At 39.9% G+C, this 25,495-nt stretch overlaps 1 protein-coding gene across 1 annotated transcript; it reads right to left on the bottom strand.

Moving 5' to 3' along the window:
* Positions 1-5,793: 5,793 nt before the first annotated feature.
* Positions 5,794-24,656, bottom strand: LOC133459785 (aspartoacylase-like). Its single transcript, XM_061740070.1, has 6 exons — positions 24,174-24,656; positions 14,779-14,974; positions 12,506-12,599; positions 11,266-11,373; positions 7,501-7,610; positions 5,794-6,907 (listed from the first exon to the last, which is right to left on the bottom strand). The coding sequence occupies exons 1-6, from the start codon at positions 24,425-24,427 to the stop codon at positions 6,716-6,718; spliced, it is 954 nt and encodes a 317-aa protein (XP_061596054.1). The 5' UTR covers positions 24,428-24,656; the 3' UTR covers positions 5,794-6,715.
* Between the last annotated feature and the right edge of the window lie 839 nt (positions 24,657-25,495).

Genomic DNA, 25,495 nt, shown 5'->3' with positions numbered 1-25,495 from the left:
CAGTGTAAGCTTGTTGCAGGAGTGTATAGAGGCTTGCAGCCGTGACCTGGTGTGCATGACGGGTCTTGGTGACATGGTTAGCATGTATGAAGGAATTGGCAGTGCCTGAACTTGCAATGTCAGCCTGGACCAGGGCATTGGTCCAGCCACTGTCTTCAAGCCAATCACCTAGCAACTTCAATATGGCCATTTCGATGTGTAAACCACCGAACATGACCACAAAGTGATCTTCTCCATGGGTGTCCGGCCAAGTCCATTGCACTTGTTTAGCTACTGATAGAGGGCCACCTGGACCTGGAGGTAGTTCTAATGCTAGAAATAAAATCACTACACATCATCATAGTTAATAACAGATAGTAAAAAGTTATAGAACATTTTGGGGCACATGGATACAAATACATATTTATTGCGTTTTTTACATTTTTTTTTACCTTGACCTTAAATAAAATGCATTTTCTTGAATTCTATTGGTCTCAAAGGTATCACCAGCTGACTGGGCACCCAAAAATCAGTAGGAAATGACACCTTAAATGTTCTTCTACTGCGCTTGGTTCCAAAGTTAAGCATTCTTCAATATTCTTGGCGGCCATTTTGAATATGACCTCTCCCGGGCCTCAGGGGTCAGATCTGACTGTCCTCCACATCTGAAAATAAACCTCATGGTATCATCTAACAGTGGTAGAAGTTTCATGCTTTTTTCAAAAAGTGCACAATACTTCTTGTTTTGGGGGATATGCCGCTGTACTATATGCCATTTCTTCGGCCGCGTCTTCGCCCGAACCGTAACGTGCACCCAGGTGTGTTATACATCAAATGTGCGTCTCGATCCTGCAACGATGTGCATTACTTTTCTTAGTCAAAAGCGTTACCGTGGAGACGTTAGATGCCAAAAAGCGTGCCCCACCTTCTTCTGATTGGTCGATATTTGATAGTTCCTATTTTCTGCCATAACTTTTGAATGGTTTGATATAGAGAGTCTTGGCTGGTGTCATCCGCTAAATGTCCAGGCCTGAAGAAATCTACATGCAAGTCATACAAGCGCCTCCACTGCAGCACGCCTGAACGTGCACAAGGGTGCGAGGGCCCGTTCATCGCTGCTTGCAGCTTTAATTATTATTATTCCCCCTCTCGTGCATTGTTTCAAGAAAAAGAACAGGAACAAGATGAAGAACAAGATGCTCATTAAGTATGATCATATTGTATGAGTGTTTATGTAAGTGTCAGAACTTAAATAGATAATAGGTCTATGCAGTATATTGAATGTTTTATTATTATTATTATTATTATTATTATTATTAAGGTCCCCGGTTCGACTCCTTGGCCCGGCAGGGTCTTTCTGTGTGGAGTTTGCATGTTCTCCCCGTGCTTGTGTGGGTTCCCTCCAGGTACTCCGGCTTCCTCCCACAGTCCAAAAATATGCATATTAGGTTAACTGATGATTCTAAATTGCCCGTAGGTGTAAGTGTGAGTATGCCTGGTTGTTTGTATATATGTGGCCCTGCGATGGACTGGTGACCTGTCCAGGTGAACCCCTGCCTCTCGCCTGAAAATTAGCTGGGACAGGCTCCAGCAGACCCCCGTGACCCTGCAAAGGATAAAGCGGGTATAAAAAATGGATGGAAGGATGGATAATAATAATATTTCCTTTATTCATGGGGAAATTTTAGTCTCTGTATTTAACCCATCTTTAGTCAAACTAGAGCAGTGGGCTGCCATTTTGCACAGCACCCGGGGAGCAGAGCAGTAAGGGTTAAGGGCCTTGCTCAGGGGCCCAGAGTGGTTGACGTTGGTTGCAATCCAGGGGCTTGAACCTGGGTCCTCCAAACCTCCTCTGTAGCCACTAGGCTACCACTCCCCCACTCAATATACAAAAAGTATATGAAATGTTTTTCTTTTAATTGATTTACTGCTCTGTATCGGTATATGTAGGAGCTGACAGAAATTGATTATAAAAGGGTAATAAGCTAAGCTTCAGCCTACACCTCTTCGGTCTCGTTTTGTTTATATATTTTGGTCTAATGCAATATTTGCATTAACTTCATGTTTATTTGTTTTTTTCTTTTCTTTCATTTCTTTTGTATTTGAATTCTTAATTTGGAAATGACCGAAATAAACAAACAAACAAAACAAAACAATTGTTTCATAACTACAGGTTTTTGATCAATGCAGCGCACTCCAGTAACCGACTTTACAGCTAGTATGCATTCACTTTGACTCCCTAAAATGATAACAGCAACATTGATCCATTTAGAAGTCAAGCCCAGAGCATCATAAAGCACGGGTTTCATTTCTTTTAGGTTTTTTTAGTTAATTTTCTCACTGATATCAAAACTACAAATAGGGACTCAGATGGAAAAATAAAATATGATTTTTAATTTAATTTTTTATAAATTTAGTTTTTTTCATACACCGCTTGTCTTAAACCAAATTTTGTATTAAGATCTATTATACCAAGAATTCCTATTAATTGAATGCAACATACCGGTAGTTTACTCTTGAGGTGCAAGGATCACCGCAGTCTGACGAAACTGACGCCTTACCTGGTGGTTAAACGAGGTGTTACAGGTGACAGAAATGGTTAAAAAAAAAAAGAAAAATAGGCTACAAAAAACTAGTCATTAAACCACTACATAATGCTTTATCACGGCTTTGAAAACTGTATGTGAATTACTTGTAACCTTCTCCACTGCTGCTTAGTGCTTACACACTGAAGATTTAGTGTTTTTTAAGCCATCAAGCTTCAAATGGAAATAGAAGGATTTTAACTACTTCCAGCAATAAATGCACATCTTTTCTTTGCTTATATGTTGGACTTTTATATTTACACGTTTACGTGGAATTTACAATATGATTTTGTTAATAGACTGCAAAGATCAGACTTTTTACCTTCATTTTCAAGGATGAAATATTGTCAAAAATCAGTTATCAGTATTATGTTATTAGTACAAAATTCAGTTTTGGCATTTTGCTATTGAGTGGTGCATTTTAGCTGATATGCAGACAAACTGAGCTGTGTGTTTCTGGTAATCAGCTGAATTTCTCTGGTTTGGGTGAACTGAAACACACACCAGTATATATCCACAAGGCATGAAAATCTGGGGCCTGGTGTATCGGTTTTGCAAAAAATCAATTTCTCTTTTTGTGTCACTTGATATTATAATTGCATGGGCAGGTTTGTATTTCCCAAAAATGTTATTGCTGATCCACCAACTTGCATCATTGCAGAGCAAGACTGTGAAAGGAAGGTCCAGACTGGCTCTGACACAGATCTCCTTCCCTCCATCTGGTGGTTTCAGTAATATGACACTGAGGAAGGGATGAGTTCTTCGTGTTCTCGTGTTTATCAGGCTGTTGAAATACTGCGGCAGTAATTATACATGTTGGGTTTTTGGTGTGTATTTGTCCACAACAGATGCCTGCCATAACATAATGGAGATAATCATTCGCCTTCTTAATTTGACTTCTACTCATATAACACTGCAAAAAAATCTTTGGATTGAAATGGTCAAGCACGCTCGACCCTCTCGTTAACAAGCATTAACTTTGCCCTTCACTAATTTAACACGGTTGAATGAAGCACTCAAAGGAATTAGCACATCTTACCTTGAAAACTTTTGATCATTGCATTTTTCAAGTTGATATACATCATTCCTAAAATGCAGAAGGGAGTACAGTGTACTCAGTACACCCACCAAAATGATCAGCCTAATCTGGGCAGAGCCCATGCAACTGGGTCCAGATAACAACTACTGTATCTGATAAGCTTGCAAACAGCGCACTTCCAGTAAAAGCGCTGTAATATTACTTGTACAATGAGGAAGACAGTTATCACAGGGAAGAGGAGGGTGGAGGCGCAGATAGACACATGAAATGTTTAAGTGCATACTTGGATTCCTGCCGAGAATTGAAAGATTGTTCTCATAAAAGCTCTCTGTAACCATTGATCAGCAGTTGCAAGCCTGAGAGCCCTGATTGAGTTGCATTAATGAATGAACTAGAGAGGCTAGGAATAGGCTGTAGTCATGAAACTGATGCGTTACGTAATTACAGGCCTGATTGCACAAAATGCATGGACTTCCTGGGTGAGGCACAAGCATTCAATACACTCAGCTGGTGGAACGCTTTACAGTCGCTGTTCCAGTGAGACAGTCACACTCCTCATACCTAACCAAAATAATAGTTTGTATCAGTAAATCAGAAGCCTGACGAGTTTGCTCGAGTGTGCTGTTTTTTGAAGATAAAGCTTCGACTGATGAAGTGTACATGCAAACACTAGCTGGCAGGCTCTGTTCTCTAGATCTCATCAGATCCATCAAAGACTTCCGATTTGTTAGGTTTTTAATAGAAAGGTGTACAGTGAAGTCACTCAGCATGCAGGTTGGAGGTTCCCACTCTTCTTCCGTACATACAGTTCTCGTCTGTGCATTTGTATTTTCTTCATGACGCTTTAACGGATCAAATGACACCTCGGGGAAAATAAGCTACATGTTTTCAGTCAGTGACTGTTCAGCCCTTCCTGTGCATAACTCCTTGTCTCTTTAACTGCTCTACCTATCAAAAGATTATGAAACACATGAATGAAATCACAATCTGTTAAAGCCTTATAGCCTTTACTGTTAGTGTAAACACACTGTAAATGTAAATATGATTCATGTTGTGTAATGTGGAGTCAGAAACACAGACTGTTTGGAACAATATATCCTGCCTCCTCTTTGCTTAAAATTGCAATGTTAGAGTTATAATCTGCCATGAGGGTGTATAGGAGCAAACATTTATTCTTCTGGTTATAGTCTGTGCAAGTATATTTTAAAAACTAAAAACAGACAGTTGAATGTCTGAGCTTATAGGCTTTTAGGCTGAAATTTCTGAACAAAGAGAAGCAGGTAAATTGAAGGAAGTGAAATTCACAGCACCAGTGACTGCTGCTGCTGTACTCTAGTACGACCACGAATAACTGGTCAACGAGGTGAAGTGTTTTTTCCCTAAAGAAAAGTTTCAGAGTTTAGTGGTGACCTTTGACAATGTCCTGAAAATTGACTTCATCATCAACAAACCTATGCTCAGTTAACGGAATGAATAGTGTTCAATATGTCAACGAAAACCTGTTTATTGGCTGTAGGGTTATTGACGGGCATCTCCCCTGGTCCTTCACCTGACCTGCAACTCCAAATCATTCACGATTCTGTAAAAGTGTTTGTTTTCAGGCAGTCATCTTCAGATGTTTTTTTTGGATCTGCCCCATCTCATCGCTCGATACAGATTCATGACTCACCACCAAAAATCTCTTTTATCTAATCAGCCAGTCGATGACTAGCTCCCTCGCTGACCGTATCCCTGTTTTCGTTCAGTCAAGTTGAATGTCTTACATTTTTGTTGTACAATTTCTATTTACAAGCCTTGACACTTGGATGTCTATCAGTCTGTCTGTATGTTTCCTTTTTACAATGCTCCCATTTTCTTTTGTACTGAGGTGACTGGGAGCAGCCAACTTTATCCGCCACACTTGTTGAATTAGCCTTTTGAAAGGGTTACAGAGTCCTTTCCATGATCTCAGCTGACAGTTCTCTCGTTAGGACCATGCAAAATTAAACAGCTGAATGAACATCCTCCAATAGGGATTGTTCTATGATTTTTTTTTCTAGGGTTTGTGTAGGCCATGCTTCCAGGGTGCTTCCACAGGACTTCATGTCGTGGTCGTGGGCTGCCCTCTTGTGGATGCAGGTGCTACCCTCCATGACAAACTCACCAAACTACCGCCATAAGAGGAGTGCATCTACAAAGACACACAAAGCCTTATATAGAACGGTACTACATTTATTGAATGGTTCATTTCCTCAATACTTCACCAGCTGCAAAAATGACTAATAAAAATATTGCTGATTGAAAAGTGACTTACTGAAAGACGACAGTGCTACACTTCAAGAAAAGAGACATTAAAACATTAGAAAGTACATGTTTTCCATGATTTAACAAGTCATATACGACACTTAAAGTCAAACATACGTAACAGGGATATCAAAATAGACACGTATATTGTTACAAACAATATCCATTTCATGTAGAGGAAGAGAACATATACCATTTCTTATCAAAATAACACATTATTCAGCACATATAATCTACAAATTTCACTTTAAATTTGTTGTGCAAATTTCTGTGAAACCCCTAATAAGGCAACAATAGGACAGCACCACAGATGCAACCACTGGAGTTACAGGTAGGTAGTATCAAAGGCCACACAACACACCCCAATAGATGTTACAAGTATAATTTCAGAAGACGACAACAGTTTCGGGTCAAAAATTGCAGGTTATGATCCTCTATGGCCTTCCTGAGTGGTAGTAGGAAACAAAGAGGGGTTAGAGTGATTTAGAAGCCATGATTGATTAGACCTGGCCTTTAATAATATAAAAGTTTAGTTGATTTAATGTAAATAATTATTTTAAATAAGAGTATCATAAATACTTACCACAATAATATACCAGTAATCAAATTGAAGACTTTGCAACATCTCCATAAATGATCCTTTGCATAGTTATTTGATTTTATGATAGCAAACACATAAAAAAAAAAGATAATCCAGAGTCTAAAAGATGGTATTTAGTCATTATGTACAGAGAATCTGTAATTTGCTAATAGGGCAACGTGCAAAATCTACATAAAAATCTCTGTAGTGGCTAAAACATTATTTGTTATTAGCCTCACAGAGCATCCTTCATGCTTTCCTGATGGCACTTGCAACCAAGGTTTCTCGCCTGGTGGTAAGAAATGCTTGTTGTTTCTCATAATAGGCTGCCTCATTAATAAAAGTGGGATAGACGGTGCCTGAGCCTTGGTAGTGGATTGTCTTTCCATCGAACGTTTGGAACATTGGGTCACCAGGGTTCAGCGGCTCCCAGTCACAGTCCTGAAACAACAAGGAATGGCCGCGGGGAGAGTAACTTGAGTATGCCGCCCAGGCTAAAATAATACACTAATGTCAACTATAGAGGGCTCATTTCCTATTTCACAATAACTTACAGTACTGCAAAAAAAGTCACAGCCACACCTAGTGTTGTTGTTTTATCAAAGTTTACTAATCATATACATTTTTGTCAGGAAACATAATAGACAGCATAAAATTACTAAAAGAAAATACACTTCTAGTACTAGAGAATTTCTATTTCTATTTCATCACTGGCCATAATAACACCCATATTGGTTGAGTTATAGACACACACACACATATATATATATATATATATATATTATTTAACTCTTTGAGAAAACTGTCCCATACAGATGTTTGCAGTGACAGAAATAAGGATTCTATCATATGTCACATTCCTAAGGTCTCTCTTTCTGTTCTGTTTAATAAAGAAAGTGGAAGATGAATAAGATGTAATTACAACGTTGCTAAAACAACAACATTCATGGTGCCCAAGACTTTGGTACAGTACTTTATATTAACAGATCCACCAGTCCAGTGGATAGAGAGTAAATTCAGCCGGTTCTGCTCACCTGCAGATTGGGGTGGACCATGGCGATGATGTTTCCATTGGCATCTCTGGGGTAATCGATCCTCTCAGAGACCCAGAAGACTTCCACCGTACAGGGGGGGAACTCCATTCCTGAACAGAAGAAAACACAGACACAGGCTTGATCAAAAGTGGCTAAACTGATGGTTGGGATTGGACAATGAGGAAGAAAAAAAAAAGAACACCATACTTAACTTTCAAGATTTTATATTTAATTAAAAAACCTGAAAATGAGGATAAAAGCAATTTCAGATGAAAACACACGTAAGAAAAGCTAAGCCAAAACTGAGCCCTCTCTGTGATTCTGCAGCTTGTGAACAACTTTTAGCAGCAATAACTTGAAGTAATTGTTTTCTCTCTGATGTGATTTTTTTCTCTCATTGTGGAGGAAGTTTGCCCACTTTTCTTCACAACCTAGCTTTGGCTCATCCAGTTTGTGGTCATGACTTTATACACAGCTCTCTTAACGTTTGACTGGGCCATTGCAACACCATAGTTCTTTTCGTTTCAGCCATTTGGTTGCATGATCCGATTTCAAACGAGCTGTATCTGTTAGTCACATAGCCTCATACTAGATTGTAGAAGACTTCGTATGTGAGTTCATAGTCGACTAAGTAGTTCCTTAAAAACAGCCCTTCCAAGGTGGAACTGATGCACAGAAATTCCACCTTATTTTGTACATGAATGACCTTAAGTCTCAACAGAGGGGATTTTCTTCGTGCGTACTGGACCTTGGGAGGTAGTTACAGAGTTGGAACAAAGGGAAATGAACTGTGCAGAAAGGGTAAGCAGTGAGAGGGACATTGCATCATGTGGCTGGAGTGGAAACCTGGCTTGCTGTCTGGATTTACTATAGCGCACAGTTATGGGGCCTTTATCTTGATCTATGAAGAGCACAGCTGTAGCTTATTGGTGACTCTTTTGAATGTAGGCATTGTAGTACCTTTTTGTAAAAACAAAGACTTCAAGATGCTGGGATTCTATAGCTGCAAAACAAGTCCAGCTCACCACTCGTCCTGGATTGGTAGTGGGTATCGTGTGCTGACATCTTGTATCTGGTTTTCAACAGATGTGTTGCCAGGCACCCAGGCCAAACATTTCATCTTTGGTCTTACATCACATTGCCTTCATTTCAAATATGGAGAATGCAATAAGACATGTTCACCTTCTCATGTTCTTTGTCAAGAAAACAGTTTTTTGAACAATATCTATTCAGTCTGTTTTCTTATTGTTTTGTCAAGAACTTTAGCAATGATTGTGCTAATTGAGGTCTGTGGATTCTCTAGAGTCTCAGCTGTCTTGGATCTTTTTCCCCTTGTGGCTAATCTCTCATTGTAGAAGAATCAGTTTAAAATCGGTTTAACATGGTGTTAAAATGCTTCCCAGATGTCCCACTCCCCACTGGGTGTCCGGGCAGCAGGCGGGGCTCACTCCTTGGGGTACGGCGCGGCCCTGGGCCTGGTGGACCGGGGTCCTCCTGTCCTGCGGAGGTTTGTGGGGAATGTGGGTGCTTATCCAAGCCAGCACCAGCCTTCTATCCTTGTGTCTTCCTGCTCCTCTACATGACTCATCCACACATTCACATAGGACCCAGAGGTGTTGCGTGTTCCAGGATGTTGGGGAGGTTGTCTCACATTTCCAGAGACTACCAGCTCCTTAGTTTTAATTACATCTTTGACATCTTTACATTCAACAGATGTACACCTCACAAGCTGTCAAATGGTGGCCTGACCTCCGCCTCCTCATTTCTTTTAACTCCATGGCGGAGTGGAGTGGTAAGACAAAGATCCACTCTTGGTGCAGTCCAGGTAAAGCTTGTTTTTTCACCTTGCACACACACATATACACAAACATACAGGACACCTGCTCACTCACCTACATACCCGAAAGTTTGGGGGACAAATAATCGCAGTGGTCTTGATTCAGTTTCAGAGACCTGGGATGGTTGCTGTTTTTGTCTCAGCCTGTTTCTGTTTTTTTTACTTGTTTTTCTCTTTCAGATTCCAAATGTTTGTGTGCCCGTTGTGTTTTCTTGTCTTTCAGATTTGCAGCAGATGTTTCACAAAATTTTTTTAAATGCCACTCAGATTTATAAAAAGCCACAAATGTCTTCTATAACATTTTTGCGGATGTCTTTCTGCTGTGGTATTGTATTCACACACACACACACACACACACACACACACACACACACACACACACACACACACACACACACACACACACACACACACACACACACACACACACACACACACACACACACACACACACACACACACACACACACACACACACACACACACACACACACACACACACACACACACACACACACACACACACACACACACACACACACACACACACACACACACACACACGAATGATCTATACCAGTAAAATCTTTTCTAGCGGTGCTTAAAGCTGCTGTTGATCAATCAGACCAAAGTATTTCATGAACTGCCTCTGGCCACAATTTAAGCACTTGTACACACAAGTGTATTTTTTTCTTTTAACATGCCTCTGTTTCTACTGTTTTAGATTTTGTTACATATTAATGACATATTAATACTTCATGTTGATGTTCATCTGATATCCATTTGCACAACTGAGCAGAACCAGATGTTTTTTTTTCATTATATCTTGAAAAGTTATTAAAATAAAAAAGAACTAAAACATTTTCATTCATTTCATTTTCACATTACTGCATGCAAGGCAACGATAAGTATATTATCTAATCAGTTTGATGTTGTGGAGCCACTAAAATAGAATCTTGTTTAAATCTACATCAAAGAAGCTGAAAGGCTTCAAACACTCCAAGCAGACTTGGTCAAGCTTCCCATCTTCATGAGAAGTGTGGTGTCGTTACGGAGACTTTCAACCTGAAGTAAGTAGATTCCCAAAGTAAGCGTTTCACCTGCAACTCCACAGAGCTGTGCCAATATGCAAAATAAAGCACTGGATGAGAACAAGAAGTACAAATGTTTCAGTTCCAACCATTTGAGTTAGTGCTTGTTCATCAGAGCAAGTCATTTTCACACGTGATGAAAAGCTGAAGCTTTCAGCAGAAAGAGTTGTTTAGTCATGCTGCTCAGCTTCAAAGAGCGGGAACATCGATTCATCACCATGCCAGGCCATTCATTAGCACCAGTGTGGTCCCACGACAGAAGATTACCACACCAATGGCAGCCGGCCTCTAATGACATGGAAACTGACCAACTCCCAACAAGCAGGCCATTTAACAGCAGGACAGTCCGGGGAAGCCAACAGACTGCAACTCACACTTGGCAAAGACTGTCTGATTATGTAAAGAAAAAGAAAAGAAAAAGAAGAGAAGTGCAGCCTTGCACCGAAACACTGTCCCTTGCCTTCAGGAGCAAAGACGCGTCATGAGCCAGCTGTAAATACATTTAGAAATAGGAGTTTCAGTACATAAGGAGGAGTCAGACAGACTCCCATGGAGACTCTGTCACCATGTTTGACGTCACAGGAATGCTGACATGAGTTCATGTTTTCTGGAGCGTAGTGGATAATGACTCATCATATTAGTTTGTCTCCATGTACATGTACAGACGGTCTTTGAATTTCTTTTTTTTTAAAGAATAAATAAAAAATATGAGTTCATGATGTGGTCATGCATGCTTTAGTTGCAGACTAGATGGTATAATCTTGTAAAGTCTTAAAGAATGGCCTTGTGTATGTGCCATATAGTTAAATATGGTGAGATCATCAGTCAAAGCCTCACCTTCGTTAAAAAGTTCAATGAAGTCCAGGGCGTGCTTCAGTATCACTCTCATAGCTTCAAAGATGTTACTCCTCAAAACACCTTGAGGCTGAGGGCCAACCTCGAGACCTGCAATGAAACAACCAACAGATCCACTTGTACGTGAGAAACATTTCTGCCAGAAATGTAAGCTTTAAGTAGAAATATTTAAAACATTGTATCTAGAGCTGGAAACAGTTGGAGGGGTAATACCTGTTACATTTGAGTGACACAAAGTCAATAAAAACAACATAAAATCTTAATGACCATAATACAGACAACAGAAATCTACAAGAGTCATACATGTTTCACGAAAAAAAAAGAAAGAAAATCACAAAACTACAAGAGACACAAACTTTAAGAGAGAATTAAACGTAGCACAAAGAGACACAAAACTACCAAAAGACCATGAATGATTGTAGAAGTGAGAATCAATAGAAACAAAATAACCACAAACTTTTGAAAAACACAAATTAAAGACTATGACAATCAGCGCTGCACAAATCCCCCCTATAAGGAAACACAGAATGACTATCAGTGAAATGAAGACGAGGATGGGAAAATAAAAACAAAAAAAATCCCAACAGCCAAAAAGAGAATCAATCTGAACACAATGTAGCTAAAATTAACCATGAAAGTATTTATATGACTTCAGAGAAGGTGATCATGAAGAAAAGCAGAACCACATTCTTATGATGACAAAAAGAGAAGAAAAGACTCTTAAAGCCAAAAATCTTGTTTGTATGTTAATTACCTGAACTGTATAACATTTTAATTCTGATATTATACATTTTGAATGGCTGATGGGCCGTTAGATTGCTGTTCTGTGCTACTCATGCCATTATCAAAAATAGTGTCAAAACCAGAGGTAAAAATAGACAACAGAGCACCAACATACAGACGCAACGAGACAAGCCAATAACTACAAAGATATTCAAAACATTTTGTTTGAAACTCCTCGTTGCTGCAGATCATCTGAAGTCAAAACGTGACTCTTGTAACTATCTCTATTTTGCAATCATACACTGCAGAATAAAGATGGCAAACATTTATCATGTACAGTTCAGAACAGCCTCCAACAACAGCTCAGGCTTGATTCTGAAGTTTTTTATCTGACTTATATTAGAAATGTTCAGTCTCATTTAACACTATGCTCAAAAGTTCCTAAACCCGCCCCTGGCACCGTCCTCGGGGGAAAACTGGCCGAAGTGGGGAGACTCACCAACGGGGTGCTTGGCCACAGAGCGTGAAGTGGAATATTTCAGGAGAGGGTGTTCATTCATCAGAACGAGACAACTGGCTGGAGCGATGGCTTTCTGGGATACAAAAACAACACAAATAGGAAGATAATGAGCTGCGGATAATAAAATAATAATTCAAAAGACACGCAAAGGTTATGTGCAGGGTTTTATGCAACACAGCGGTCATGTGTTTTAAGATTCTAGTCATATGCGTCACCATGTACTGGAGCAAAACATGACACGTGCAATTAAAAGAGCAGGTCTACACTGGGCAAGTGCATGGCGTATTTTAGAGCAAAAAAACACAAACTAAAATGTATTTCCACTGAATTTGCTTTTAGTGCAGCATACGGAAGAGCCATAAGATCTTGTCATCTAAACCTGAAACACTAGGAACAGAAGAACCTAATGAGTTATTTAATAACGGTTTGTTGACTGTGTGCCACGGGGGGATGCAGGTGATTTCAGAAGTTAATCTTCGATCCCTGTGTGGCAGCTTGTATTTCTAAGAATCCTGTACCAATTTTCATTAGTTTTAATCTCCAGTTGGAACAAATTGATGTTGTATTTGACATTAAATTAAATAGTAGTGACATAATCTGAAGAAGTGAAGTGAAATAGTCCATCCTGCCAAACCTGCAGATTGCATTTCACAGACCACATCAGGGAGGGGGTAAATATTAGCAGGCCTTGTCGTATAGCCCTACATAATCTCCAAAAAGCCTTTAATACTTCCAACCAAAAACTCTTGCTCTTAATGATTTAGGTTGCGTTTTAGATAATCTCTGCTCATGGTCCTACAACCACAACGCGACCTTGGCAAATGACAACATTTTTAGTCAGGAAAACAGCCATGCATCACAGTATTGACTTCAATTATTCTGGCCAGGGTCTTTACTACATCACTTTGACTTTTTTGACATAACATTACCAGACAGAACTAAACAGTTGATTCAGTCACATCTAACACACTCTCTCTATCGCTCTGGTGGACTTGTTTTGCTTTTACAGCCACAGGATGGTACATTTCACATGCTCCGAGGGCTCCTTTGACTGCATGTTGTAAGTTTACAGCAACAGCAAATCCCACACTTGGACTTGGCTCCAAACATTTTCTGAGATTTATTGGTTCAGAAGCGATGCCAGAAAACCCCACATCTATCCATGAAACAGTGTTAAAGTCAAGGATTAAGTACATTTTAAAGAACTGTTCTTCCTAAATCCTTCCTCCAAACCCAGTGTTGACATTCCCAGACCAAAGCCCTTCCAGACCATATTTATCATTTCACTTGAAAATGTTTTCGTAAACAGTAAAGTAATAATCTTGACATTGACTCTTGATCCCAGATTGTTTCAAATTTATATTTTTACAGTAAACAGAGAGAGAAAAAAAGTCCATAAGATCTTCTTAAAAAAAAGTAAACTGTTTAATCGTTTCAGTAGCGGTGACCTTTTTTGGGTCTTACCAGAGATCATCATAAAAAAGTTCACCTGACAAACTATATTCCCTTCAGATTCAGATAGGTAAAATACATTTTATACCCTGCAACATTTTGCTGCTGAGAAAAAAAAGCATTTGAGCCTCTGATCTCATGAAGACCTTAGTCAGTGGCTATTGCCTGTTTTTTATGTTTCAATATGCATTTTCTGACTTTAATATCTGACCTCTTACCACCATTCGTCCTTAAAGGCTTAGGATTCCACAAAACCACAAAAATACAACTTTCCTGTTAATGATCTTTAATCCTTGCCTTTTATATGTTATGAAAATTCAATTTTCTTTTAACACCATCAGAAGAATCTATTTGAAGTAGCACACATGCACAAAAGTGTGTGTCTCCTCAGGCTGATGTGAGAGTTTTTGCTTAAAGCAAATGATGACCAACGTGTATTTTGCTATGCTTTAAAGGTTAATCCCAAAAGCAGGTCATCTGATTAGTTACAAGTTTAAACTGAATTAAGGTTTTAAAGGTGTTAGTGAAATATTGACCAGAAAACAGACAGTATTAGTCACCATAACTTCATTTTTTTTTTCAACCATTTGGAGAAAACGCCTGATTATTATTAATATTATTTGTTTTAAAACATATGGTATACACGTCTCATAGGCATTTGTTAATGAATTCCCTCTAATAATTGAACTTTTCACAAATGTGACAGCAAGTTCTCATGACAGCTCCTCACTGCCTCCAGGACACAGGTGTATCGGCACTGCAGGGTGCTGAGATTCAGTCAGACGTGAAACACGTGGTACCTTTATGTAATTCATCATCTGGAGGTTGAAGTGATCTTTGGAGCTTTCCAGAATCAGAGTGCTGCCCATGTTAGACGTGGTGTTGTGGAGGTCAAAGATGACGTCATAGGCCTCTGGGCTCCCTTTGGGTCCAAATATCCTGTTGATCTCCTGGGCTCTCCGCACCTCGTAGGGTAAGTCATCGCCTCCGTGGGCACTGCAGAAACACACAAACACACGTTATTAGAAATCAGACCGGAGCCAAGACAGTCACATTTTATCAGGGAATTCAGCTGAAAGAACAATGTGCCACAAAGCTTATTAATCATTCACAGGTTGGTGTCTTCACAGTATCAGGAAGAGTCGTGTTAACTCATTAACTGTAGGGTTAGACACGTTACTACAGCAGCAGTAAAATAATGATGGGAAACCTTTGGAATTTACTGCTTTTCTGCATTCATTTACCGTACTATAAAATGTGATTTGATCATCTACCGTACGTCACAACATAGGGCTGGGCGATTATACGATCTCGATTTGTGATCGCGATCAAATTAAGCTCGATCACGGTGATCAGCTGTGGGTCTACTTTCTCGATCACGTGCAAAACATGCTGCAGCAAAGTGCACGACAACCAATCACAACCCGCTTTCCTGGCACCGCGCTGTCTGCATTAATTGATCATGCATGACATGCCGCGGCAAGTTGCATGACCATAGGCAGTAAACTAGTCACATCTGCCTCCCCTGCACTGGTGGGAGCAAGCGTGACCAGAGAGAATAAAACTACAAGACAACAACCGCAGGCTAGCGTTAGCTTAGCTTCGAGCCGACCGGGACTCACGGTTAGCGGTTATTTATTTATTTATTTCGCCGGACAACTTCTTCTGAGCGTACAGGAGGAGGGTGTGATGGATTCACAAAATGCCCTTCGTGATGGATGTATTGTGTATTCGAACCGCACTCATTAAAGTTGTGATTCGCTCTGCTTGTACCACAAATTACTCTGATCACCGCCGACTTCAGAAACTCCGCGGCCCCGACATGGGTGTGTGTGTGTGTGTGTGTGCGTGTGTGTGCGCTCAGCGGAGTGAATGTGTCGGAACGCGGAGGCAACAAGCAGAGCTCACCAGATGACGCCGTAGGCTCTGCGTTGGTGTAACGCGGGACCATAAATCAGCCTTAAGTCCCTTTAGGCTAATACTGTGAGAAATAACCTCTCATAATAGCGGTACTACAGTTAATAAATGTAATAAAACTGCCGTTTCTGCTGGCTACTGAGTCCTGTAAGTGGCGAGTGAGTTTTAACTCCTTAATTACTAACCAGCGTCAGAGTCACGCACAGTACACAAACTGTGATGTTAGAAAGCCACCTGTTGGTCAATTTAAGCAACCGCATCGCCAGCTGCTTGACAGTGGCTCAACTCATTAGTTTACTGTATTTGTTTTTAATAATGTCATTGCAATTTTATCTATGCAATTGTGAAAAAAATGGCAAAATAAATGAAAAACTGTGAACAACCGCATTCCGTAGGCTATTCGGTACTCAGTATTCAGCCAAGTCTTTAAATTTTAATCCGCTTCAGTTTTGGCCTCAAATTTTCATTTTGGTGCAACCCTAGTTTTTTCGGTGGGTACCACTGGTAGCATTCTGGATTCTTGTTAAAACATGCTATTTGCTTTATTTGTTAATAAAAAAAAACTAATCTCTGGTTTCTTTCTATTTTATTCCATAAGGGAGGGGGGATCTTCTGATTTAAAAAAATCGTGATTAAAAATCGAGATCGTTCAATATGGGAAAAAAAATCGTGATCACTTTTTTTGCCATATCGCCCAGCCCTATCACAACAGCAGACAAACACTGCGTGTTGAGGCTAATAACACTCAAACAATTACAATTAAACATGTACAATACTGGGTGAAAAAAAAGTAAACCCATAGGTAAGTTACTTAAACAAAACCTTAATGGAGTCAGTAGTTTGCACACCTGAAGTCCAGTTGATGGCATGATATTGGAAGTTTGGGACTACCATGATTGGTAAAAAACTTACGGTATTTATAAAAGAAAACCCATAAAAAGCACACTAAAAAGACAATGTTTTAATTTAGCTGTTCATAAGAAGCATCTGATGATATGATCCACGCCTTGCAAAAAGCAATCTCTAAAGACATCCGATTAAGAGTAGTTGATCTACACGAGGCTGGAAAAGGACAAAACAATCCGGTGAAAGTGCTACGCCATGCATCAGTTCACAGTTAGACAAACCCTCTGTAAATGGATCAAGTTTGGCACTGTGGCTACTCTTCCTAGGACTGTGCTCCCAGCCGAGGTTATGGGTAACAGCTAAAGGCTTGAAGACATTACTGGAGCTGACAATCATTTCTGTTCATGAGTCTACGATAAATAAATCATTGAACAGGCAGGGCAACACTACGGGCAAAATGTTTTGTGCACTCAGGAAACAAAAGTGGAATGGTTCAGAGACAATATTCAGCACTATGGATGACATGAAAAGAGCACAGTTTAGCAACAACAAAACATCATTCCAGCAGAGAAGTGCAGTGGAGGGAGCTTCATGGTTCATGCCTGCTTCACTGCCTTAGGCCCTGTACCACTTTACATCATTAAGGGGAAAATACAAATATCCTACATTATAATGTCAGGGTGACTGTCAACCCTTGTGATAAAGCAGAACCATGACCCCAATAACTGAAGTAAATCCACCACAGAATGGCTTTGGAAAACAACAACAACAAACCATCTCCCTTTAGGAAATTCCACCTGAACTTTGTACAGATTTCATCCAGAGCGATTGAAAGCACCTGCAGTCGAAGTCATCATTACCAAAGGAGGTCTGAATAGCTATTTACTCTAAGGGTTCATTTCCCTTTTCTCCTCCAGACCTGTGAATGTTCAATGGGTAATAGTTTATGTGATCTTAAGCAGATGGTGTTTCTCAATTTCCAGAACTTAAATAAAGGTCAGATCACATTTTATTGCAAATGAATGCAGAAAATTAGTTATTTTCAAGACGATCTGGGTGACTTTTCTTGCCATTGTATGTAAAGCATGGATGCCCAAATGCACCCAAATGCCCAACCCAAATAACTTGATTGTCGCCATGTTACTTCAACCTTTGTTAACATAGAAGTCATGGGAGGCATTAAAGTGATTGTGTAAAACAAAACTACAGTTCAGGAGTACAGTAGTTTAAGAGCTTCAGACTTAATTGGGAATTATAATATGCACACTGAAGGATCCTTGAGCGGAGGGTTTTATCCTCCAGCTTAAACTCCTCTTCAACAAACTCTGACCACAGAATAAAACCTGCCCCCCTCCCGTTGATGTTTTCTCACTCCAAGCTTTTTTAAAGCATTTCAAAATAACCACAGCTCCAGCACCTTCTCCAAGCCACACTAGAATAAAAAACAACAACAAAACAAAAAAAACACCTCTGCTGTCCATATTGTCTCACCTCCACTCATCTGCCCTTTAGGCTCAGTTTTCAGCTATTCTCCGGTATAGTCTAGATCGCCAGGACATGACTACAGAAGCATTGTGTGAGCAACTGTGGGTTTCAACACTTTGTTCTCAGCTGAGAGACGTGGAGAGGCTAAATTTAAGGAAACGGCAGAACAGTTAGCCTATCAGAGCTGGAAAAGGGGACATTATGAGCTGTTTTTAGAAAATGCCTTGCACTGCCTAATCTTCTTACATGTTGCCTTCAGAGAGGTCAATCAGTGCATAAGCTGAAGAGTGTCAAAAAAGATCAACTAACATCTGCAGGCAGAGACTGGAAGCACGTCACTCACGCAATCTGAGCTCCCAACGTCACTTAATTTTTGCATCTGTAGGTAAAATATAGTCCATAAAAGAACATAGGATGCAATAAGAATAAATCCTGAAGGATGTTTGTCACTTGATTAGAGAAGAGTGGTGATGCCAGATGTGTTGAAATGAAAGCCCATTGTGGGACCGCTGTTTCCCAAGTAAATGCCTTGTAATGCAAGACCTCAAACTAAGGTAATGAAAAAAACTTGCTTTTATAATATTATATGATTGTATAATCATTATTAATGCATGGTTATGCAATATAAATATATTCAACCATTCTACAGACAGTTTGCTATAACACTCTTTAAGAAGGTTGTGTCTCAGGAGGGAGGACAGAAGTCTGCCAATTGGGAACTCTTAAGTAGAAGCATCCTTGGGCAAGACAATAAACCCCACACTGCCCCTGGTGAGCCCAATGGTGTATGATTGTGTGGAGAATGGGACAAAGAGAGGTATAAACGCAACCGAAAAGAGAGTCTGTGTCGATCTCCTCAGACAAAGACAGTGCTATGTGGATGGGTGAATGTGGCTTGTAGTGTAAGAGCGCCTTGAAAAGGGCTATAAAAATATAGTTTAATTTACCTTGTGAGACATTTACATTTTTATTATCGAAGACATACAAGGGTAAAATAGGACCCCAGTACTGGATGAAGTCCTGGGAGCATCTCAAGCAGGCCCCCTTTGAAACCACTGTGCCAGCTTTGACGTAAAACACAACAAAATGCATCTCAAATGGGACAAAATGGTATTCCAAGCAGTACCCGCCTGGTTCCACTTGTTAGTGCCGTATTAAAGTGCATTTCCATTGGCGTGTATTCAGGGTAAACCCACCAGACATGAACCTCTAACAGGATCGACCCACTACACAGGAACCTTTTGGCGCTTTTCCACTATTACCTACTCAGCCCGACTCGACTCGCCTTGGCGCTTTCCCACTAAGGGTCTAACGTGCTGAGCAGATACTTTTTCTGTAACTATTCTGCCGAGGTTCTAAGCGGGCTGAACTCGGCTGTATCTGACGTCATCACGCTACACGGCACCGATTGGTCAGGGGGTTGGGAGTCAGACGTCTGAGTCAGGATGTGACATCAGTTGAAGAGCGACTCTGACGGAGGTTCTTGTTCATTTTATTCGACAGGCAATGGCAGCGCAAAAGTATGTTTCATGATCGAACTCTGAGGTGCAGATGCTCATAAACCTGGTGGCTGAGAAAGAATTAAAAAGGGATCTAGACTGGTGATAAGGAACGACCAGATCTACCAGGAGCTCTGTCACTTCATAGCAGCTCGCGACTCCCAGCTGACTTTTCAGCAGCGCTGAGACAAACAAAATAAAAAAAAAAAAGCGTTGCCGCTTGAAACTTCTCTCACCCTCACTTTTTAACTTGATATCGAACACAAGCCACAGACCCAGCAGCACATTTATCATCTTCTCCATTATCTACATCTTTAGTGTTGTTGTCTTCTTCGTTTAGATACACAATCAAATACGTCACAGCAGCTTCACTCCAACCTCCTACTTCTGCTCCAGGTGCTGAATTGTTATGGAAAAGAAACCAGGCCGAGTTGAGTGGAGTTGAGCTGAGATGAGTAGAGCAGAGTACGTACAAGTGGAAAAGTGACATTTGACTGAAGAAATAACACAGCTGACCATGGGGTGGCGGTAATGAGCATTTTTGGCTGTTTGTTAACGGCCAACAGGTTAAAAGCAGCGACCCGCCATGTAGTTTCCATTGGCCAACCTGATTACCTCTCCTACTACAAGAACTGCAGTCCATCTTTTTCCACCAATTAGTTGTGTGGCCCTTTCTCTACTTTGAGTCTAAAATAAAAAAAGAACATGACCCATCACTAATCTAAGACCTCTGCTGCCAAAGTATCACGGACAACAGTCTACAGCAGTCTACCACAGACTGTCCCCCCCACCCCCCTCTACGTCACATTAACGTAAAGACCCCACTTCTGACCTTATGCATCACATTAACGCATATCCTAGGTCACCTTTGTACAGACTCATTACTCCGGCACTTTAAAACCAACATGTTGTACTTTTTTTTTAAATATATTATTTGCTCTTTTGTATTGCACCAATCACCACAACAAATTCCTTGTATGTGTTAAACTACTAGGCAATAAACTTCTTTCTGACTTTAATAACTGTCCTGGGTAAAAACCAGCATCACATCTTTATAAGAGGTTGGGAAATGGAAAAAAGAGCAATTAAGCAAACATAGTTCAATTAAATTTAGACTGCACTGTAGAACAGTAATATCAACAAGGAAATGATATGGTTTTAAGGAATAAAAAGTTAATTCAATCAGATAGTGACCAATCTCCAACTATGCACCTTATAAAAAACACTGCAGATGAGTTTGGGATTCGGGGGGGCATCATCCACCCAAAATTAATAGGCTTCCATTTGTGTTTGTGCACGCATTTGCGTAGGACATCATCTTCTGCTGTGGTGCACTTGAAAAAAAAAAAAAAAAAAGAGTAAATAATAAAAAATGGTCTTAGCTGGCTTGCAGCTGGGTCACGTTCCGCTCACGTTTCTCCTGCAGGCTGGCAGTGAAGCCCGGGAGGAGGGACGCAGCTCTGCGCTCATTGGGTACCGACGCACACACGACCCGTGGAAACATCACCGGACCAAAGACACTATAGACCGTGATGGAAATCCACGTGACTCACGAGAACTGTGTATGCATTATCCCCCTAGACGTGTTTAAGCCTCATCACAGTGATGGTGATTATAGATTAGCCTATATTATGTTTGGTACATTGATCCCTTTTAGGCGTCCATATCAATCTGGCAGAGCACGTGTACTCAGTTACATCTATTATGCAAAAAAAAAAAAAAAGGATTTGATTATAGTTTCCTACTAACATCTTCGAGGACAACATACACAGCAGTTATCACTGGAGTTGGTGCGCGCATATCTTAAAGGGGACCTATTATGAAAAACACGTTTTTTCTTGCTTTAACATATATAAAGTGGTCTCCCCTCAGCCTGCCAACTCAGAGAAGGAGGAAAGCAACCAAATTCTGCAGTGTCTGTACAGCCGCCCGGATGAGCCATCCAGTCTGATGTGGCTTCTACGAGCCGTTCAGATTCTGCTCCCGTCGTTACGTAACCAAAAATGCGATTTGCATCGGTTGGCCTTCAATGCGTGAAACCACGCCCACAAATAACTCCGCCGGCCGGAGCTTCCGCCATTTTTCATAGCGGTGTATCGCGTCATTCAGGCAGCCAATCAGCACAGTGCCTCATTATCATAGCCCCGCCCACTCAGAATCCCTCATAGATAATGAGGTTAGAGAATGGGAAGATAAAGACATGGCTCAGAGGCTGAATTTCTAATTTATTTAGCAAATACAATCAAAAGCTTGTTTTTAAGACATTCAAGGCCTGTTTAAAATAGGTATTAGATGCCATGATAGGTCCCCTTTAAATCATAATAATAAACTGAGGTCAATTTAATTTTGTAAAGACATACACGGATAAGGATATAGTCCCTACTGATAGATGTAATAATGTTTTGTAGATATGTGCATTAAAAAAGAAAGAAGGAAAAGTTTTAATTGATCATAGCGGATAGTGACAAGGCCGTGAAGTTAGTCTTAGGTTGGATAGCTGACAGCCATTCACTGGGATCAACGTCTCAAAATTCTTAATAGTAAATAGTAGCAAATAGTAAATTATTAAACTTAAGGTGAATTGTAATAATGCAATTGACAAATGAAGTTAATCTGAAATTGAATGTTTTTAAATCAATTTCAAAGTCACAGAACTTTAATTTACACAGATGGAAGAAACTCAGGAAGGGTCATGCTTGAATTGGGGAGATAAAAATCTCAGTCGACGGGCAAGACGGATGGAGGAATTCAAAGGCAGACTTTTCCACATCTTGCTCTCGTCATAAAATCAAACTTGGTCAGTATTATCAAAAGTTAAGTTATGTCTCATAAACTGTGTTGCTCTATTGATGTCAACAATCGATTAGGAATGAAGGAATCTTGCTCTAGTTGTAAAAATGACTGCAAGATCTCCAATCTTTAATCTGCAGCCTAAAGCTCTGCCTGCATAGTCTTTAGATCAAATGGCCTGTCATACATTAGTCTAAATATTTCTATTTAGACTAATGTATGTATTTCTATTTCTATTTTCTTTTTACATGTTTGCAAAGATGCCTAATGTATGGCTGGCATAAAATATTTTGCTTTGAATTTGAAAGGTTGCTCTATTTATTCTTTACACTTTTTTTCAAAGAAATCTATTCATTTTCATATATTCTTTCCAGAATATTCCACATCTTTTGACCCAGTGACTCAAGTTGAATGGAACTACTACAAGACACAAAGGACATACATTTTTACCAAATTTGAGGGATTTTAATAATCCCAAAAGGAATGTCTTTATGATGTATTTACAACGTATTTTTTCCATTTTCCTGTATTTTTCCATTAATTTCCAACCCGCAGGACCCAGTGAATCCAAAACTAAGCTCCAATGTAGCACCACAAGTGACAAATTTGACACAGCTTTTGAATTATAGAAGGAAGTAGCCCTCAAATCCAATAAAAGAGGGAAATGTCGTCAGGTGCTTTCCATTTACCTCTGTAGTTGGAATTATATCACATGTTCCAGTTACAATCCATGAAAATGTACTTTTCTATTTATCAGACTATATGTCACTGCTGCTAGTGCTTTTGAGGCTATTTAAAAGAAAAAACATTAAAATGAATAAAAGACAATAGTGTTGTCTAAAATGTTGATGTTAAACTAGAAAAAGCCCTTTATGACCAATGATCAGTACTCGATTTGAGGGGGGGATGAGGGGGGATGGCATCCCCCCTGAAATAAAAACAGTCAAAATCATCCCCCCTGTAAAACTGCCATCCCCCCTTTCCATCCCTCCCTTATGTCATTTCATCAATGAATGTGGTTTTACTGGTATTTCAACATTTAGAGTCATCACCAGAAAAATAACTTTTTATTTTCACCTGTTTCAAGTAAATTTTCACTTGAAATAAGTAGGAAAACCTGCCAGTGGGACAAGATTTATCTTCTTATTACAAGCAAAAAAATCTTGTTCCACTGGCAGATTTTTCTACTTATTTTAAGTGAAAATCTACTTGAAACAGGTGAAAATTGTTTTTTTCCAGTGATGAGTCTTGTTTTAAGTGTAATGAGGTTTTTATTTTACTTATCCTGTGAAGGACAGAGTCATATTGATAAGTTCAGAAAACTGATTTTTATTGTTGTGTTTTGATGTATTTGATGTAAGCCCAGTGGATATTTAAAGCTTAAAGAAGGCTGCATTTAACTGCTGCTATGTCATTCCTGCAGTATTTCTGCAGGTGTTTTGGTCAGTGCTATTATTTGTAATATATTATATTATTTGTATTCAGCAAAAATTATCTGTCCCCATATGATAAAATCCACCATCCCCCCTGATTTGTTTTTACAACTCGAGTACTGCCAATGATAATAACTCCAGAGACAGCAGTAAGCGGTCGGGTATCCAACCTCAGACCAACTTCTCCGCGGTGACAGCTGCAGCCCCGCGCCGGTGTGTGTTTACCTGAGATTTTCCGGGGTGAAGGCTCGGTTCAGATCCGTGTCCACATATCTGCTGCACTTCTCCACAGCCTTCGGGTTGGCGATGAAAGGTTTGATGTCGAGCCCTCTCCTCTGGATCTCGGCGCTGTTTTTGATCCACAGATTGACGAGCGTCACCCCCGACATCTCGTTGCCGTGCGTCCCCCCGAAAATAGCCACTTTCCTCGCCTCGCCGAAGCGCGCCGTGTTGTGGTTGTTGTTGTTGGAGGAGGACATGTCTGGAGCAGGCAAAGGTGCAGAGCAAAGGTACGAGAAAAGTTTGCAGCTGGAGCTTGGCAGTTTCTGTTTTGTCCCTTTACGTAACGCGTATGCTGTTATCGGTCACTCCGCGTAAAAGCTGCTGTTGTGATCAAGCACATCTCGGACTGAAGGCGAAGTCCCCGATAGACAGGTCGCTGCCGCTGTTTTTACCTGTTACTGACAGATCTACAGCCAAAATAAAGCCCTCGGCTTCCGGTACAAGTCTTCCAAAATAAAATGTTTATTTTCGTGTCTGTTAAGCTGGACGCTATGCCACTTCCGGTCAAGTTTTTCAATGTAAAAGGTATTTGAGGAAGTACAAAACTTCCTTGAATACCTTTAACGCCTTTCCAAATACCTTTTACCGTTTTCAATGTAAAAGGTATTTGAGGAATTTAAAACTTCCTTGAATACCTTTAACACCTTTTCAAATACCTTTTACCTTTTTCAATGTAAAAGGTATTTGAGGAAGTACAAAACTACCTCAAATACCTTTAACACCTTTTCAAATACCTTTTACCTTTTTCAATGTAAAAGGTATTTGAGGAAGTACAAAACTTCCTCGAATACCTTTAACGCCTTTTCAAATACCTTTTACCTTTTTCAATGTAAAAGGTATTTGAGGAAGTACAAAACTCCCAAAAGCACACAATTAGTTTGAATCCCGCAATGTTTACAAGATGTACTATGTAATACCGCTGCTTTACAGTACCATTTGCTGTTAATTATAGGGTATTTAGGGTAATTATTGATTCCTCAATGCTCTGAGTAAAGAAAAAGCCCCATTTATCTGTAAAGAGGCCTATTCAACATTGCTAAATAGACAAAATGTAAATACTCATTAATATCTGAGGGCTGCAACTACCTCGTGTTGTTTGCATCTTTTCAGACATTTTAAACAGGATTTATGTTTTGTGTATTGTTGCGCGTGTGCATGTATATATAGATAGATGTGTGCACAGTGGGTATACATTTATTTTGTTGTAAATTCAGTTAAAATAGATTCAGTTATCTATATACATTAATTTACAATGGATTCTAAAC

This window comes from Cololabis saira, chromosome 14 (genome assembly GCF_033807715.1).
Source record: "Cololabis saira isolate AMF1-May2022 chromosome 14, fColSai1.1, whole genome shotgun sequence".
Classification (NCBI taxonomy): domain Eukaryota; kingdom Metazoa; phylum Chordata; class Actinopteri; order Beloniformes; family Belonidae; genus Cololabis; species Cololabis saira.
Note: the sequence above shows the minus strand (reverse complement) of the source record. Positions and strands in the feature narration are given on the sequence as shown.

Bases quoted from the DNA above. Each gene is read 5' to 3' on its own strand.
- LOC133459785 (XM_061740070.1), bottom strand. From the start codon at position 24,427: ATGTCCTCCTCCAACAACAACAACCACAACACGGCGCGCTTCGGCGAG. The intron at 14,975-24,173 runs GTAAACACACAC...GTGTTTCTGCAG, and splicing joins TTCACCCCGGAAAATCTCAG to TGCCCACGGAGGCGATGACT. The intron at 12,600-14,778 runs GTACCACGTGTT...TTTGTATCCCAG, and splicing joins AGATGATGAATTACATAAAG to AAAGCCATCGCTCCAGCCAG.